Source organism: Rattus norvegicus, chromosome 1 (genome assembly GCF_036323735.1).
Source record: "Rattus norvegicus strain BN/NHsdMcwi chromosome 1, GRCr8, whole genome shotgun sequence".
Lineage (NCBI taxonomy): Eukaryota > Metazoa > Chordata > Mammalia > Rodentia > Muridae > Rattus > Rattus norvegicus.
Genome location: NC_086019.1, coordinates 249,818,107 through 249,836,459, shown reverse-complemented (window position 1 = coordinate 249,836,459; position 18,353 = coordinate 249,818,107). Strand labels below are relative to the sequence as shown.

Here is an 18,353-nt window from a genome sequence, read left to right as displayed (position 1 = left end):
GGAGGGTAGATGTCAACACTGATGTCTTCCTCTAATATCTTCCCCTTCCCCACATTTTTTTTTGAGACAGGGTTTCTTTCTCACTGAGCCACTTAAACAATTTTCTGGGCTGTCTGACTAGCTAGTTTGTCTGTCTGTCTTGTCTTGTTTTGTTTTGTCTTGTCTTGTCTTGTCTTATCTGAATAGCTGCTTGTCCTGGCCTTTCCAATTGCTAGAATATGTTCACCACTCCTGGCTTTTACATGGTGCTAAGGATATAAACTGAGGTCCTCAGGCTTGCAGGGCAGATATTTTACCAACTGAACCATCTCCCCAACCCTATTGGTCTCTTCTATCAAATATATATCTGCCACATACATACATGCATGCCTGGTATCTGAGGATGCTGAAAAGGGCATCAGAGCCACTATATGGGTACCAAGAATTAAACATGGATCCTCTGTAAGAGCAGCAAGTGCTTTTTAAACACAGATCGCCCAAGCTTAGACTCCTATTCTTAACCATAACTGATCTTTGGAACCTCGTGATGGGTCTTCCTTTCTTCCCCTCCCCCTCCCCCTCCCTATCTTCCTCCTTCTCCTTCTCCTCTTCTTCCTCCTCCTCCTTTTCCTCCTCCCTCTCCCTCTCCTTCTCTCCCTAGGAAAATATGTTGAAGCTTGAATCACACTTTAGTCCAGTAAAGCCAAAAGCTCCAGAGTGGCCTTGTTATCAGTCTATTTAAAGTTCTGGGTTACTCTACTGTGCAGTAGAGGAGCAAACTCCTAGTAATGGCAGCCTAGAACTGTGCATTCTGTGTTCTCTACAACCACCCATACCTGCCCAAGGGCCCCACCCTGCAGCTTCCCCCCCATGAGCTCTTTAAGACTAGGCACCTCTTCCTCTGACTTTCCTCTACTACATAGCACAGTCCTGGGCCCAGAGATGACACTTGTTGGATAATTTATTACCTAATCTCTCGCAAGCTTTCCTGAAGTGAGCTCTATGAAGTTGCTTCTGCTTATACACTTTGTGTCTAAGGCTATTCTGTCAGTACCTACTGCCTCCTCCTTTGTGAGAAGTGCCTTGGATTTCTGTGAGGATTATCCTGTCCCTCTAACCATGAAGTTGTGGGACTGGTCTCACCTCCAGGGAGAAGAACATGACCTATGCCTGGCCAATCAGAAGTCTGATAGTGGATTAAAAGATGAGCACATGACCCAAGCTTGGTCAAGGAGCAGTTAGAATCCAGACAAAAACTATTACAGAAGATAGCTTTCCTGTTAGAATAGCCAGAAAATGGGATTCGCAGGAAACCTTGGCTGACAGTCAAAGGCGTCCCTTGGGAAACCTGCCTGAGTTCCTGGATATAGCTGTACCTGAAGCCAATTTGGCCCTAGAGACAGCACTGTTTATTTACCCAAGCTCCTTTTCATTTTACCTAAGATACATACACATACACATACACACACATGCATATACACATACACATGCACATGCACATGCATATGCACATACACATACACATACACATATACATACACATACACATGCACATGCACATGCACATACACATGCACATACACATACACATGCACAGGCACATGCACATGCACATACACATGCACATACACATACACATGCACATACACATACACATACACATGCACATGCACAGGCACATGCACATACACATACATATGCACATGCACATACACATACACATACACATACACATACAAATACATATACACAGGCACATACACATACACAGGCACATGCACATCTACACATCAATTTCTTTTAAACTATAATAAATCCCTAGGGGGCAAGGAGAACATGCCTTCTTCTCCCTCCAAGCCTAATTTGGTGTCCTGGACCACTGTAAGAATGAAGACCTTTGTGTTCACGGATTTAATGATAGAATTGTCTATTCTTCATCAGCCACACGCTAACTTGTCACCTTTCGGACGCATGCACTGAACAAGGCGCCCCTGCCACTTAGTGACTGAGGTTTGAATGGCTTCCCATCCACCTCTGGGCACCTGTGTCACTCTACCTCAGGAGACGCCCATTGACGACCTGGAGAATGTGGTTGCACCCGCAACGGATGGCTATTCCTGTGACATTTGTGATTTATGACGATCCCTGATTTTTTTTTTTTTTTGGAGTAAATGACTGTAAACGCCAGAACGCAGTCGACTCAACTGTGTTCACCTGTGTGCTGAGGCACTGTCAGTTTACTGCCTGAGCCAGAAGCCATGGAGCTGCACCCTGGGCCCAGTAGGGACTGAGGCAATGTATCCACTCCTTTCAACGGTGATCCACAAAGAACAGAACATTTGTAGCAAAACGAAGCAAGCCTATACTAAAGTCATTTTGTGTTGGGGGGTAGAGGTGGGGTACACAGCAGGTGAAGGTACTTGCTGCCAAAATTGAGGCCGAGTTCCATCCCTAGAACCTACATGGTAGGACAGAACTGGCTCCCCTGACCTCCACATGCAACCATGCGGAGGTACGTGTACCCATTTTCCCCACTATAAGAAAGAAAATAAATATAATAAAAATTGTTAAAAAAAAAAACAAAAAAAGAAAAAAGAAAAAAGAAATCTGTTCAAGGGAAGGGCTTACGGGGACGGCCAGTAACCCATCTCGGGGAGGAAACACTACCTTGGTCTTGTCATACAGAGCGTGGTTGTCCAGCATCATCTTCCGCTCGTGTGTGGCGTAGCGCCGCAAGTCTCTCTCAAATTGCTACAAAGAGAAACGAGACGAGTTACTGTCCAGTCCAGATTATTTCTGGTACACGGTGTTTAGAGCTATCCCTTGGGTGTTTGAAACTGCTGTCTCTAGCTTACATTCTTGGGGTGACTGTCTTCCCCGGGGCAAAACCTCTGGGGTGGCTGAGCTCTGGGGTCGCTGAACTAGAACAGAAACTCGGTGTGAACAGGAATCTGATTGGCTTGGTCCCTTGTCAATCACTGTCCAGCAGGCAGCAGGTGAATATCTCTCTGTTCTAGAATAATACCCGGTCCAGAGAAAATGCCGTCTAAGTCGTTTTAAGTTTCAAATATCATAATAGAGGATGGGGGATGGGGAGATCTTGGCCCAGACGTTGTGCCTGTCTATGTGTCCTTACTACCTAGCCTCTCTGAACCTTGCTTTGTCCCAAGATGGAGGGAGTGAACATTAAGGCCCCTCCCTCTTTGATGTCCACTCATACTGAGACTCTGTGAAGTCACCTGCCCCAGAGTGACATCTCTCATGATCAGGAGTGCACCCCAAGGCTTCGGAAAGCAAACCGGAAGCCTAGGACAAGTGACCAGCAAACGTTAGAAACAAGGACAGTGAATCACAAATACAGCTGCTGGTTTCCTGAGAGAAATCCAGGTCCAGAACTTTGTCTTTTTCCCTGGGATTAGGCAGACCGCCTGGGACAGTCACACCCTCTGGCAGCAAGAGTTCGTTTCCTCTTTGCTGGAAAGTTTCTGGGGCTGGGTAAGCCTTACCTCCCAGCATCCCTTTATAGCAGCAGCTGTAGGTGGAACCGGCTTTGTGGACTTTTTGCCAGGGAATAGATTCTCTAGCACAAGTCTGGGAAGTTGTGGGTCCTGCTTAGCTCACCCCAGCTCTTGACTGGACAGAGTCCACCCACAGCTAACACTGGTTCCCAGCTACTGGAGAGGTTGGAGGTGTAATGGGGCTTGACTAAATGTAGTCAATGATGGGCTACTCCCAGCTCCCTGCCCTGTGTGATTTGGGAGCGAGAAACACATTCTTAACTCCTCGCCAAGGCCAAGAGCATCTCTGTGCATGTAGAGAGAAATTCAGTTCACCTGACAAACACCTGCAAAACACCAGTTCCTCGGGGAGCTGAGAGTCGAGCTGGGGACACAGATGGTTTATAATACCAGAAGAAATAAGAAAACTATGCGCTAATGGGAAGCCAGTGCTGTGGACATACTGAGCAGGGCCCCCATGGTGAGCATCGCTGAATGAGGGCTTGAAGCAGGTAATTAAAAACCAAAAATGGCTGCAGGATGGTCAAGTGAGTTGTGCTGGATAGCTTTACGTCAATTTGACACACACTAGAGTCATCTGAAAGGAGAAACCTAAATTGAGGACATGCCTCAGTAAGATCCAGCTGTAGGACATTTTCTTAATTAGTGATTAATGGGGGACAGCCCAGTCTACTGTGAGTGGTGACACTTGGGCTGGTGGTTCAGAAAGGAGACTGAGCATGTCAGTAAACAGCACCCCTCCACGGCCTCTGCATCAGCTCCAGCCTCCAGGTTCCTGACCTGCTTGAGTTCCTGTCCTGACTTTCTTTGATGATGAACAGTGATGTGGAAACATCAGTAGAATAAACCCCTCCATTCCCAAGTCTCTTCGATCATGGTGTTTTGCCACAGCCATCATAACCCTAACTGAGAAATCCAGTCCTTTCCTGAGCCCCAGAGGTTTGCTGGAGGCAGGGAAGGGGTGTCAGACTGCCGCAAGGGCATCACGCTAGGACCTGAATCTGCCAGAGAAACACTTGGTTTATTTGTTTATTCTTTAGAGGTTGTGGCCTCCCACAAAATGTGGTCATTCTGATTCATAACAGCTGTCACCCACTGCTACTGACCATTCCTGCTCTGTCTCTCGGGCTGGAGGAAGTCAGATTGTGCAACTCCCTCTTCCTTTATAGAAAAGCCCCAAAGTGCTTCACCTCTGTAGGAACAATGGGTTGGCCAGAGCCTGAGGCTGTGTGTGTGTGCGTGTGCGGCAGCAGCACTGGACAGTGTGGAAGAGCAGGTATGACAGAGTCTGTAGGCCCTCTTGGCCTACCCAGCGATCTGGGATGCTACCTTGAGTTAAAGGGGGGAGGGGGGAGAGAGCATCAGATGTCCTCACAGGACCCTGTGGCTTCCCGCTAGGAACAAACAATACCCTTAGAAGGCCATGCCTTGGTGCAGGCAGTGACACCCTAAGCTCGGCTCAGTACCAACTACTTTGTTCTGTGAATTCGTGGCTGTGCTGCAGGACTGCAGGTGCTTAGCAAGAGCCTGGCGTGACATCTAAAAGAGGAACGAATGAATTGCTGTCTCAGAGTCCTCCACAGAGCCCTGTGAGGTTAGCGCTGCTGTTATAGAGAGAAGGCTGGGAGAGTGTTGTTTACCCGAAAGCTGCACAGCCAGGGTCAGAGCAGGCTTCCCTGAAAGTTTCTTTTGAAAACCCTCACCAGTTCCTTAGAGCAGCATCGGAGACGGTGCAAACAACGTGGTTTTATGACTCAAAGGAATGTAAACAGCACATGGAAGCCAGAGCACCACTGTGCAGCTATGCACTGCTGCCTCCAGAGGGCGCTACTCACATCAATTTTGTAGGCCTTAGGAAATCTACAGGACTACTGGATCGCGAACGCTCGGTAGGAAGAGGCAGGGTTGGGCCCTTCAGCAGGTCTAGAACCTGAATCCACCGGAGGTACTCACCACTCTGCCACTTTCTAGGTTTCAGTCACTCTCACCTAAGATACCTCTCAGTTACCTAGAGGTTTTACAAACATGTATCTGGGCTTAGCTGTATAGAGCTTCTGACGTATACAGTGGAGAATTTGTAAGTCTAACCTGTCCCCAGGTAAGGCTACTGCTGCTGGCAGGGCGAACCACACACTGGGACTCTAAATGAATCTAACTCGTGTGACCCTGTGTCAGTGTCACAGTCCAGTTTAGAGGCTTGGGTGCATGGTCCCTACGCGGTCTATCAACATTCTGCCCTGCAGCCGTCAGCTCTCTCCTGAGCCAGAAGAGCTAATAGCGGGCAGCACTTACCCTGGATCCAGTCCACCCGAGCAGGGCGAAGGCCCGGCGCTCATAGGGGCACATGACCAGATCTACACGGATGGCCTTCCAGTCCTTTCCTTCCTGCTGGCCGCTCTCCTCGCTGCGCACTAGGCCACGGTGCAGCTTCAGAATAAGGAAGCACTTCTGGAAGTGATCGAGGGCGTCCACCTTCCTGCTGGGCAGCTTGAACTTTTCAAAGGTCGACTCTATGATGTCGCAGTACAAAAGCAACCCCTGAAAAGCAATGGGAGGGTTTGGAAAGGGTCCTTGGGGGCTGGGGGTCACCCTGGTGATATTATAGTAGCTCTTCAGAAAGCCTTTCCAGAGCTGAACAGACATGGATGCCCGGTTGTTCTTCCTCACCCAGCCTCTGGGAGAGGAGGTAATACGTGTCTCTCTCTACAGAAAAGAAATGTCTGCACCAGAAAAAACTGAGCCCAAGACCCCTGGAAATAAAACTTCAGAGCCTCCACATCTCCTTGTTTGCTTCTGAGGTACAATTTTGCTATTTTAAAAGCAAAGCCACCATGAACAGAGAGTCCCACTCTTCCCTGCATGTTAATCGCCTGGACTGGGTTAAAGGGTTGTGGCTGGAAACCCAGGCCTGGTGTGGAGCGTGGTGACCTGCTATGTCTGTTGTTATGTTGTTTGGGCAGTGCTGGGGGTTGAACCTAGGGACTTGAACTTGCTATCTATGAACTATACCTCTGAGTATACCCCAGCCCTGGAAATGTTTATTCTCCTGAAGAAACTGTCTCTCCATCTTGGAAGCAGTGGGAAAAGGCCCACGAAGCCTATTTCAAGTTTCTGTCCAGAAAATTAATAAGTAATTCAAAGGAATGCCAGGCAAGCACCAGTCCCTAGGAGCTCCTGTGCTGTACACAGGGGTAGCACTTGTCGGGGGCATTCTTGGGTGAATCAATCCTGAACTTGGTGGAGCTTTGACTGGGGTGTCCCATCTGATTCTGGGTGCTGCCTGCAGTGGAGCCTGGTACCACCGCAGATGTGACCCTAGTGCTCCAGGCCAGCTTTCTGTTGGTTGTCCCTGTTGCTTGCGGTTCCCCCTTCCTTTCCCTACTTCTCTGATTGTGATTTCCCTCCTCTGGAACTGCTGTGAAGTGGGCTCAGGCTTGGCCATCGGTGCCCATGGTTGTCTTCCTATTAGAAACTCAGTGGCTGGGCTAGGAAGGAGCTTTTCCGGCCACCCCTTCCCTCTGTCCCCAGGGTATGGGGGTTAGAGGAGACAGGGGTGGGGAGGTGTTGGGACAGCTCAGCTTTGCTTCAAGTGGGAGGGTCTGCTTCTCCAACTTAGTGGACCAATTAGCCACAGGCTACACCAAGCAATGGTGTAGTAGCAGGGAGGGTTGTTAGAGGGCTGGTTGAGGAGTCCTCCAGCCAGGATTCTTAACATTTGTTTTCAGTTCCTTTCCATCTTCTCCTCAGAGGAACCAATCTGGTATCCAAACTCAAGTCAGTTTTCCGAAGTAGGGGTAGTCATCCCTCAGTTATCCCTCAACCATCCCTCAGTCATCCCTCAGTCATCCCTCATTCAAGCCTCAGTCATCCCTCAATCATCCCCCAGTCATCCCTCAGTCATCCCTCAATCATCCCTCAGTCATCCCTCAGTCATCCCTCAGTCATCCCTCAGTCATCCCTCAGTTATCCCTCAGTCATCCCCCAGTTATCCCTCAGTCATCCCTCAGTCATCCCTCAATAATCCCTCAGTCATCCCTCAGTCATCCCTCAGTCATCCCTCAGTCATCCCTCAGTTATCCCCCAGTCATCCCTCAATAATCCCTCAATCATCCCTCAGTCATCCCTCAGTCATCCCTCAGTCATCCCTCAATAATCCCTCAGTCATCCCTCAGCCATCCCTCAGTCATCCCTCAGTTATCCCTCAGTCATCCCTCAGTCATCCCTCAGTCATCCCTCAATAATCCCTCAGTCATCCCTCAGTCATCCCTCAGTCATCCCTCAGTCATTCCACAGTCATCTAGCAGTCATGTTGGTAGCATCATTCATAGATGCTCAAGTTCTTCCTGCAAAGTGGTAAGGATGTTTATATATGAGACACATACATCCCATAGGCTGTCAATCACTCCTAGATTATCTAATACTATGTAAATGCATGCACTGTTGTCATACTGTATTAGAGACTGATGATAGGAGGTGCCTACAGATGCTCAGTATAGGTTTGGGTATTTCTTTTTTTGGGGGAGTGGGTATCTCCTCCTATCTGAGGTCAGTTGAATCTATGAATTCAGAACCCAAGGTCATGGCCAGTAAAAACGGTTTTGGTTCTAGGTAGCCTGGAACGGAACTCACACCTCTATCTCCTGAATTGCTGGGGTGAGAAGCCTGGGTCACCATTAGTTTTGACTTACAGTCCTACTCTGTAGACTCAACATTTTGAATCTCCCAGAAGCTCCATGAACTCTAGGGGTGACCACATGAAGTACTTAGGGTCCTTGTACCTGGTTCCCACTCACCAGGCCTGGCCCCAAGCCTGAGTCATAAAGACCCTCCTTTGAGGTGAACTACCTGCAGGAGACTGGAATTCAGGCAGAATGAATGTCTGGGGAATTACAACGTCTCTAGAGAACGATTTCTAAGTTCTTCACCTCCCTTTCTCCTACCTCTGACCAAGGGGCTTTCCCCAAGGACACCATTTAGGTAGGAGAGTACACTGAAGGCTGCTAAACTACTTCTCAGACATTTAAGCATCTCGTGGGCGTGTTGTGTGTGTTCTGTGAGTACACCCCTGTGCACTGTCTAAGCTGTGCTCACGGCCATCTGTAAAGTGAAGGCCAGGGTAAGGCTGGCAGGGAAGGGAGTGAAGTGGAGGTGGAAGCCAGACAGGAAGAACTCCGCTGACCTCACAGTTGAGATCTTGGGGGTGGGTCCAGCACTTCAGGGGGTGGGTCCAGGGCTTCAGGGGTGTGTCCAGGACAGGGACACTAAATCACCTGGCACCTTGTGTATGAGGGCAGGGGAGAAGCTGGCCTACTGGCTCCTGGGTCCCCTACAGCCCAGTGTCTGGCTCTCAAACTGAGTTCAATAAGCAATCCTGCTGCTGCTGATCAGAGCCGCCATTTGTCAGACACTCGAGACTTTCCATTGAATCCCCCCTTAGCACAGACAGGAAATGGACCATGAACTGTTAGGACCATCCCAGGTCGTACCACCGCTTCCAAGGCCATGATTAGACCTCTTTTACTATCAGCCCCCACTGCCGGGCCTGGTCTTATAATGCCTATCCCTGGCCAGCGTCCACAGAAAGACTTCCTCAAAACCAGCAATGCAGAGAGGACGCCCCTGCTACCTCTCCAGCAGACAGTCTTACTTAGCATGGGACAACAGCACAAGAACAAACATCAGTAAGTTTCCAACTTTGCCAACAGGCCTGAGGGGAGAGGTATGCTTTGGTCATCGGCAAGTCTTTAATCTTCCCCTGCTCTCCCCCACCCCGGAGCAGACAGCGGGAGAGTGTCCTGACTATTCCCTGTTGGGTTTTCTCCTGTCTGAGCTTATCTTGCCTTCTCTGAAGGGGTTCTGGTTATCCAGTGCACCTTCTCCTGAGAAGACTTGGTGGACATGGAATGGTCTCACGAGTGAATTTGGACCTGAATCTGAAATCTAGTTTGCATTTGTAGGGCTAATGGCTCTGGTTATTTCTAGTTTTCACTTATCTGCCCTTCTCTCTCTGGTACATCAGTGAGCTCAGCCCATGCCCAGCAGGTACTGTCTCCCCAGGTCCAACTAGGACAACCCTGGTCCAGCCTCTTCCACCCAGTCAGACCAGCAGGTTCCCAGGAAAGAGCCCTTGGTCTCTCTAGGAAATGGTGCTTGACTATGGTTTAACTCAGCTTTGACCATCAGCAATGGGCTGCCCCATGGCAGGTCTGATTTCATCCAGTGGGAGCCATTGGCCATGACCTCTGCAGGGCCCAGCTTGCTCTCATGCTCCTCCTTCAAACAAGATGCCTAGGCCCCAAAGCTGGTCGGTCTCGTGCCAGCCACGTGGTTCTGCAATGAAGTGTTACAAACAAACAATGATCATGTGACACGTAAAATTAACAATGCTTGGGGCTGGGAAGATGGCTCGGAGGTTAAAGCACCTGCTTGGCAAGCACAGGGACCTGAGTTTCATATCCCCAGAACCCATATAAATGCTTGGTAGACGAGACAGCCTGCCTGCAATTCCGGTCTCAGAAGGTAGAGGCAAGGGATTCCCCAGAGCAAGCTGGCTAGTAGGACTGGCTAAATTGATGAGCTCTGGGTTGGATTGAAAGAGCCTGCTTCAGTGAACACGGTGGAGAAATAGGAGAAGATGGTTTCAACGTCAACCTCAGGCTCTACATGCACCCACACATGTGTGCCTATACATATATAAAAATATGCACATACATGCACATCACATACACACAATGCATGACATACATACCACACACATACACATACACACCACATACACAAACATATACACTATACACATGCACAGCACAGACACACATACATAACATGCATACCACACACACACACACACACACACACACACACACACACACACACACACACACATCCTTAAATGGCAGACGCTGTCTGTCCTCCTTACCTGCTGTCTCCAAAAGTTTGTTACTTTATGCAAGAGCTGCTGCTCTTCTTCCTCTGTGGCTTCTGGGCTGGTAATTAGAAAGTCTACGTCATGTCCGGTCATCTTACCCCTAATTTAAAAAAAAAAAGCACAAAAAGGAAATCAGCTCAGCTTTTAATCAAAAACAAAAGAAAACAAAATGTCTTTGCTTGTGTGTCTCAAGCGTGAGGTTTGTGGTACAAAATACTCACAATATTTTAAGACCAGCTACTCTCGGCTGTACAACTCTACTTCTTGCAAAACAAATTTGTGACAGAAAAAAACTTTATCCAGAATTTATGCTGTTGTATACAGATGGAGAGAAAGTAATAAATATTACTTCTATGTGCATCGCATACATGGAGAGACATGCATGACGGTGATAGCCAACCAGGAGCAAATGCTGCACAAGGTAACCTTCTCGGAACTACGGTATGGCTTAAGAGATTTCCTTTGTCGTTTTTAAGTGGGTCTTACATGGTCCAGACTGGCTTTGAGCACACCATGTACCTCTGCTTCTTACCTTCCTGCCTCTACTTCCCAAGTGCTGGGATCACGGGTATCTATCACCAGACCTGGTCTACTGGATAGTGGGAATCAAAGTCAGATTTCCTTCATGCTAAGTAGGTACTCTGAAAACTGAGTGATGGACCCAGCCCAGAAAATTCTCTTAGGTTTCATCCTCTTTGATGCAAATGACCAGCTTAGGTCTCAGAAGGAGAGGTAGAGGGACAAGTCCCTTTCTGAAATGGAGGCACTTGTATCCAACTGAAGAATGCATTTCGGAAGACTTTTTCACTGGGTTGTTCTTTGACTCAGCCAGTTTCTTGAGCATCTACTTTGTGATCAGGCTCATACCCTGGTCTGGGTGGGCACTAAACCCCACCAGCTCCACAGGGAAAGCACACACGGTATAGTAGGCATCTGGGAAGAACAGAAGGAAATCCCTAATCCAGCTCAGAGCAAGAGGGAGTCAAGGAGGGCTTTCTGGAGGTGGCAGCTTCTAAATTGAGTCTTCAAGGATTGAGAAGTCAGACAAATGCAAAACTCACAAAACTGTGGAAAAAGTTTCACCTGGGCAGAGTCACAGCTCTGTGTGTGGGGTGTCAAGCCTTTTGGGGCTCTGACACAAAACACAAGAGACAAGCCAAAGCTACAGAGTGAGGTTGGCACCAGGGCAGAACAGGCCTTTTGTACCATTTCTGAGACAGGTGGAAGAGGGGTTTTAAAACAGCTATGTCACTTACCTGCGGAACCCCCCAGTCATGGTGACCAAGGCATCTGGAAGAAATGCCACAACTGCCTCCTTAACTAGCATGCTGACGGCCTCTGCTTCTGCCCTGTTCACACAGCTAACGAGGTCTTCATAGTAGAGGAACCCTGAGAGGCCATTTGACAGGCCGGTGGAGAGAAAGGCACACGTCAGAGGACCAGCCGTCGATGGGAGAGGATGCTGTCCACACAGTATTCTTAGGCATGAGTTGACTCCACAGTAACCTATGGCATTGTCTGGCCCATTCGCTTGTGGGGTTTTCATGGTTACAGTGGAGCTTTGATTTCTCATGGGGAAGTCTACAACATTCTTATCAAGAGGAAAGCATTCAGATCCTTCTGGAATCTAAACTGTTCTTATCTGATGTTATAATGGAGATCTAGCACTGCCTCCTCCTCCTCTTCCTCCTCCTCCTCCTCCTCCTCCTCCTCTTCCTCCTCCTCCTCCTCCTCCTCCTCCTCCTCCTCCTCTTCCTCCTCCTTCTCCTCTTCCTCCTCATCCTCCTCTTCCTCCTCATCCTCCTCCTCTTCCTTCCCTCTCCTCCTCTTCTTCCTCCTCTTCCTCTCCCTCCTCCTCCCCCTCCCCTTCCTCTTGCTGCTGCTGCTATTTTGAAGAAAGGCCCAGATGTCTCTGAACTCCTAATTCCTCTACCTTCCAAGAGCTGAGATTCCATGTGTCCAGCCTTCTTGACCAACAAGATATGCCCTACTATTTGGGGGGGGGGACAGGTAAGAAGATTCAAGACTTGGAAGTGATGGCTTCATTAGAAAGGGAAAGACAATGGGAGGAAAAGAGTGGTTCTGTGTCCAAAGCAACGTCTGAAGTGCCTTGGGAGGGTTGGCATGCTGCTTCCTGACCTGAGGACTATGAACCAATGACTGTTCAGAAGCAGGATCACGAGGGAGAGCAGAGCATTTGATTATGACCACAGGGCAGTCAGAGGGAGGCAGAGAGGGAAGTACCAGAGGGAAGCTGGGTATGTCTGGGAGAGTCGGACTGATGACAGTCATGCTTCCATATAAGATGCTGACCTTTCGTTTAAGGGACCCAAATGTCACCTGACAAACAGAAGATGTACTTCTCTAGAGGCTGCCGACTGGCTCCTGTGACTCACCCCAGGATGAGACATGGCCAGAAAGCCATTTGGCTTGAGCATACTGTAAACGAAGTTACCAAGTTCCAAGTCATCTGTCGTCTCTGAATGGGAAAGTTGCAGAAGTGTGCTGACAGGACCAGGGAAAGATGCTGATGCTACTCCATCTATCCCTTGTACTACTAAGCCAGTTGCTCGAGGACCTACCATCTTCATATCGTTAACTGATATGATATTAAGTTCTCTTGTTCTGCTGTCAACAGTTGCCTTTTTATTGGAACATGGCTGCTTTGTGTGTGTGTGTGTGTGTGTGTGTGTGTGTGTGAGAGAGAGAGAGAGAGAGAGAGAGAGAGAGAGAGAGAGAGAGAGAGAATAGATCAGTTGGTGGTGTCAGGATACCCCATGCTCACTCACTTGATGATGTCATGAACACGAGGTTATGATTTTTTAAGAATGAGTAGCTGTCAGTCAGCACCTCAAACCTGCATTCCTAGCACTCAAGATGCTGAAACAGGACATCAAAGTTCAAGGCTTTCTGAGCAAAATATTCTGCTCCTCCTGACTTCAGCTGTAAGTGTTAGGAGTCCTCATTATCATTCCAAACCACCCCCATTTGATAGTTATTTAATTCCTCCTTCAAGGCATCTCTAGAGCTAGTGTAAAAACATGCTTATTAGACTACACTTCCTGCATCCAGAGTAGAGATACTAGACGTTATTTCTTGGGCTCTTTTATTTCCTGTGTGGCTTATATAAAGCTTATTAACAGTCACCCAGAAATCAGCAAATTTGAGAAGTGACTCAGTTGCTAAGAGCACAAGCTCCTCTTCCAGAAGACCGAGGTTTGATTTTCAGTACCCAATGGCAGCTTACAGCCATCTGTAACCTCAGTTCCAAGGGGTCTGATACCCTCTTCTGGCCTCCTTAGACACTGGAGAAACGTGGTACACAGGCAAACCAACAGACAATATCCATATACATAAACTAAAAATAGATAAAAGTGTCTAAAAAAGAAATTAACAGGTTTATGAGGTTAATAGGGATTTTTCTAAGTGTCATTGGTGGGACCCCCCCATGATATGATTCACCTCATCTATCATTTCTCATGATATCATTTTTGGTCTGTCTGTCTGTCTGTTATCACTTAAACAGAAGATATATGTTGACTGATTGCATATACCCGGTATCCTCTGGTAAAAGCCTCCATCCCTTCTATATTAAAAACTTGATAACCATCATTTTCCATAAGCACAGAAGCTACAGTGCTGGGACTACAGCAAAGTCTACCTCTCAAAGGACAATTTTACTCTATTTTCATTGTACGTTAAAAGGAAACACTTAAAAACCACACACATTTAGAAGGGGCTATGAACTGCATCTTCTCGTTTCTGGAAAAGGCACTGTCCACAGAAGGCAGTGCCTGGCCACCATGGTGGGTGTGGGGCTGACCAGACTTTCAGATGACTCTGAGGACTCTTCCGTCTCCACACTGGAATCTTGGCTCTTCCTAGGCTATGGGGCTCTGGTTGGACAGATTGAGGCTGTGGTTAGATTTTCACCCCTTTCTCTGGTGTTTTCCAGTCCCTAGCACACCTTCATGGTGGGAACCAAGCCATGGAGAATGTAGTTTGTTCAGTACTGCTCTCTCTTCATCTTCTGTGTTGCTTACCCATCTATCCTCAGCTCCTCAAGCATGGTTCTTACAGAGGGAGACAGCCAGACCCAAGTGTCTAGGTGGGTCTGTAGGAATCAGGACAGTGCCCACTCTGCTTTAACGTCTGGATAAAGGGAATCACAGCAGCCCAGGAAAAGCCTTGTTCTCACGTTCTCAGGGTTTTGTGCGAGCTGATGTATTCCCCGGTTATCTCAGGTTCATCAGTGAGGTGAGAAAGGCTCAAGGTTTTAACTAGCTTACTCAAGATCACTCAGTGACAAGTGCTGGAGCCAAGATTTACCTGACTCCCAAGTCTGGAGCAAGTAAAAGTGATTTCCATGTCACTTGACCCCTGACAAGCCCAGGGTGACCCGTGACTTTCCCAGAGACCGTTACCTGCTTTCTGCATGTGTGTGAACCTCAGGCTTTTGTCTGACTTTATTTTGCTGAGAGTTCTGAACCCCATCCTGAACCATTTCTCAGCTGTCTTCAGTCCCACGCCAAACACAGATGTAAAGAGCTGAAGAGGAGGGAAAGGCAGGTTGTTAATCCCCCAAATCATTGCTATGACAACAGAGTGACGCTTTCCAAAGTTTCAGGTCAGCAAATCTTTGGCCCACTTTCTCTTGAAAACATCAAGGGAATGGGTAGTGAGTGAGTGTGTGTGTGTGTGTGTGTGTGTGTGTGTGTGTGTTTGTGTGTGTGTGTGTGTACTTGCAAAGATATGCATAAGCATACAAAATTGTGCATTTGGAGACCAGAAGTCAACCTCAGGCTGGGATGCTTGGCCAGTGAACCCCAGGGAGCTGCCTGTGTCTACTGCCTCAGTGCTTGGATTTAAAAGGCACACTACCACACACAGCTTTTTATCTTGGTTCTGGGGTTCTTACTCAGGTTCTCTGCACTTTAGTGAGTTCTCTCTTGAGCCTGGGGATGGTAACTTTCTGAGGCTTTTTGTTTCTGGAGGATCCTTGCATAATCAAAGTGTCACAAAATGAGACAGAAGTGAGAGACGGTCAGACATGTGTGGAAGGAGACAGACTGCCTGTTCCTACCCAGACTGTTTGAGAAGCTGCCTCTCTGGCTATCCTCGGCTTGTTCAAGCTTTTACATGAAGTCCTGACCCCCACCTTTGATGGAAGGAAGCTCACAGAGACTCAGCAAATCACCCTATCTACAAGAGAGTAACGGCAAAATACACTTTTTTTATACTGTACTCTGTAGAGTTTGCTGTACTCTGAGCCTGGCTCCTGTTCTGGCCGTATGTTAGACCTTGTATCACTTATGAACTGAAGGAGCTGGCCAGAGTGCCAGAAACTCTAAGGTAATTAAAAATTGGAAGGTGGAAAACCCTAAGTCCCAGAAATAAAGGAACAATGAGGGCTTTTCAGACACGAGTTTGTGCGTCAGGACCCTCCCCATTTGCTCTGTTTCAATCCTTGTGTCCCTTTGACATTTGTAACCATGAGTGACAGATTCTCGGTAGATGATCTCCGTGTGATAGGTAAGTCTTTGCACATGGAGTCTTTGTGGGGGTGTACTGGTTAGTTTTAGCTTGTCAACTTGACACAATTTAGAATTCCCGGGAAGAGTCTTAATGAGGAGTTATCTATATTAGCTTGGTCTGTGGACATGTCTGTGGTGGATGGCTTGACTGTTGGTTGATGTAGAAAGCCCACTGTGGGAGGTACCATTCCCTAGGCTAGGAGTCATGCTTAATACAATAATGTAAGAATAAGAAAGGTAGCTGAGAGCAAGCATTTGTCCATCTCTATCTGAGGCACAGTGAAAGGGTGGCTGGCCACTGTCAACCACAGAGAGTCCTCCACAGAATCTTTACCCAGAAACTTGACCTAAACTTTCTGCTTCCAGAACTGGCAGAAAATACAGTTCAGTCTGTGGCATTTTGGTGTGGCAGCCTGAGTTGTACAATCAGCCACAGCAGACAGCAGGATAGATAAAAACCCACTCCCTAGTATACAAATGCACAATCGCTTACTTTGAAGGATTTATATCGCTCATCATTTAACACAGCTTTCACTTCAGAACTTTCTCCATCTTCAATAATTCCCTGCAAGGAGAGTTGAACAGAAGGTTTTGAGTTATGTCCCCTGTATAATTGAAGTGCCAGTCTCAAACATACAGCCCTGACTTCTGGTTTCTCCTGAAACTTGAGGATTTCCCCTGGCTGATCTGGAGAAAGCAAGAATTTCCCTGTAATCTTGGAAAAAAGAAATCTTAGTTTACCATAGATCCAAGACCTTTATCATCTTGGACAAGGACACAGAAGGATAAAGATCTGAATCTAGCTGGCGAGGATGCGGAGAAAGAGGAACACTCCTCCATTGTTGGTGGGATTTCAGACTGGTAAAACCATTCTGGAAATCAGTCTGGAGGTTCCTCAGAAAATTGGACATTGAACTGCCTGAGGATCCAGCTATACCTCTCTTGGGCATATACCCAAAAGATGCCTCAACATATAAAAGAGACACGTGCTCCACTATGTTCATATCAGCCTTATTTATAATAGCCAGAAAATGGAAAGAACCCAGATGCCCTTCAACAGAGGAATGGATACAGAAAATGTGGTACATCTACACAATGGAATATTACTCAGCTATCAAAAACAATGACTTTATGAAATTCGTAGGCAAATGGTTGGAACTGGAAAATATCATCCTGAGTGAGGTAACCCAATCACAGAAAAACACACATGGTATGCACTCATTGATAAGTGGCTATTAGCCCAAATGCTTGAATTACCCTAGATGCCTAGAACAAATGAAACTCAAGACGGATGATCAAAATGTGAATGCTTCACTCCTTCTTTAAAAGGGGAACAAGAATACCCTTGGCAGGGAATAGAGAGGCAAAGATTAAAACAGACACAGAAGGAACACCCATTCAGAGCCTGCCCCACATGTGGCCCATACATATACAGCCATCCAATTAGACAAGATGGATGAAGCAAAGAAGTGCAGACCGACAGGAGCCGGATGTAGATCGCTCCTGAGAGACACAGCCAGAATACAGCAAACACAGAGGCGAATGCCAGCAGCAAACCACTGAACTGAGAATAGGACCCCCGTTGAAGGAATCAGAGAAAGAACTGGAAGAGCTTGAAGGGGCTCGAGACCCCATATGTACAACAATGCCAAGCAACCAGAGCTTCCAGGGACTAAGCCACTACCTAAAGACTATACATAGACTGACCCTGGACTCTGACCTCATAGGTAGCAATGAATATCCTAGTAAGAGCACCAGTGGAAGGGGAAGCCCTGGGTCCTGCTAAGACTGAACCCCCAGTGAACTAGACTGTTGGGGGGAGGGCGGCAATGGGGGAAGGATGGGGAGGGAAACACCCATGGAGAAGGGGAGGGGGAGGGATTAGGGGGATGTTTGCCCAGAAACCGGGAAAGGGAATAACACTCGAAATGTATATAAGAAATACTCAAGTTAAAAAAAAAATCTGAATCTAGAGACTCTGAGACAAGATATTTACTGACAAGCGTTGTTCAAATAGTCCTGGTAATTTTCTTTCCGGTTGATTCAAGTTGTAGAAATAAGAGAGCTTTTCCAACCACCAGGTTAATTGTTGGCCCACTGAAAAGCAGGTCATTATCAAGCCCTTAGGAGGTCTAGTCTCTGTTGTCTTGAGCTGGGATATTTTTCTAGAATAATGTACCTTGCATTTGATTGGATCGAAACTTGCTACTAGATTACAAATGTGCCTTGTTGGGAAATCCTTAAATGTTGCCAAACATGTAACGACTGCTCAGTCTCTCCCCAGAACATATGGACCTGGAGTCAGCCCATTGAACATCACTCTATGCTGGACAGGAAGAGCCAAGGGAGGCTGAGCCTGGGGTAGAAAGCAGAGCCTTCTGCTGCCCTGAGATC

General features: G+C 47.5%; 1 protein-coding gene and 1 long non-coding RNA gene across 3 annotated transcripts in view; one reads left to right on the top strand and one right to left on the bottom strand.

The window, feature by feature from the left end:
- Dntt (DNA nucleotidylexotransferase) overlaps positions 1 to 18,353 on the bottom strand; it is a 31,884-nt gene that overhangs the window by 1,226 nt on the left and 12,305 nt on the right. For both annotated transcript variants that reach the window (NM_001012461.1, XM_039109149.2), the window contains 6 exon segments: positions 2,647 to 2,730; positions 5,790 to 6,035; positions 10,417 to 10,525; positions 11,682 to 11,814; positions 14,850 to 14,973; positions 16,453 to 16,524. In NM_001012461.1, coding sequence (NP_001012479.1) covers positions 2,647 to 2,730; positions 5,790 to 6,035; positions 10,417 to 10,525; positions 11,682 to 11,814; positions 14,850 to 14,973; positions 16,453 to 16,524 — 768 coding nt within the window.
- On the top strand, positions 4,594 to 11,687 carry LOC120100035 (uncharacterized). Its single transcript, XR_010061355.1, has 3 exons — positions 4,594 to 4,773; positions 6,207 to 6,295; positions 10,729 to 11,687. It is a non-coding gene; the product is annotated as an uncharacterized LOC120100035 (long non-coding RNA).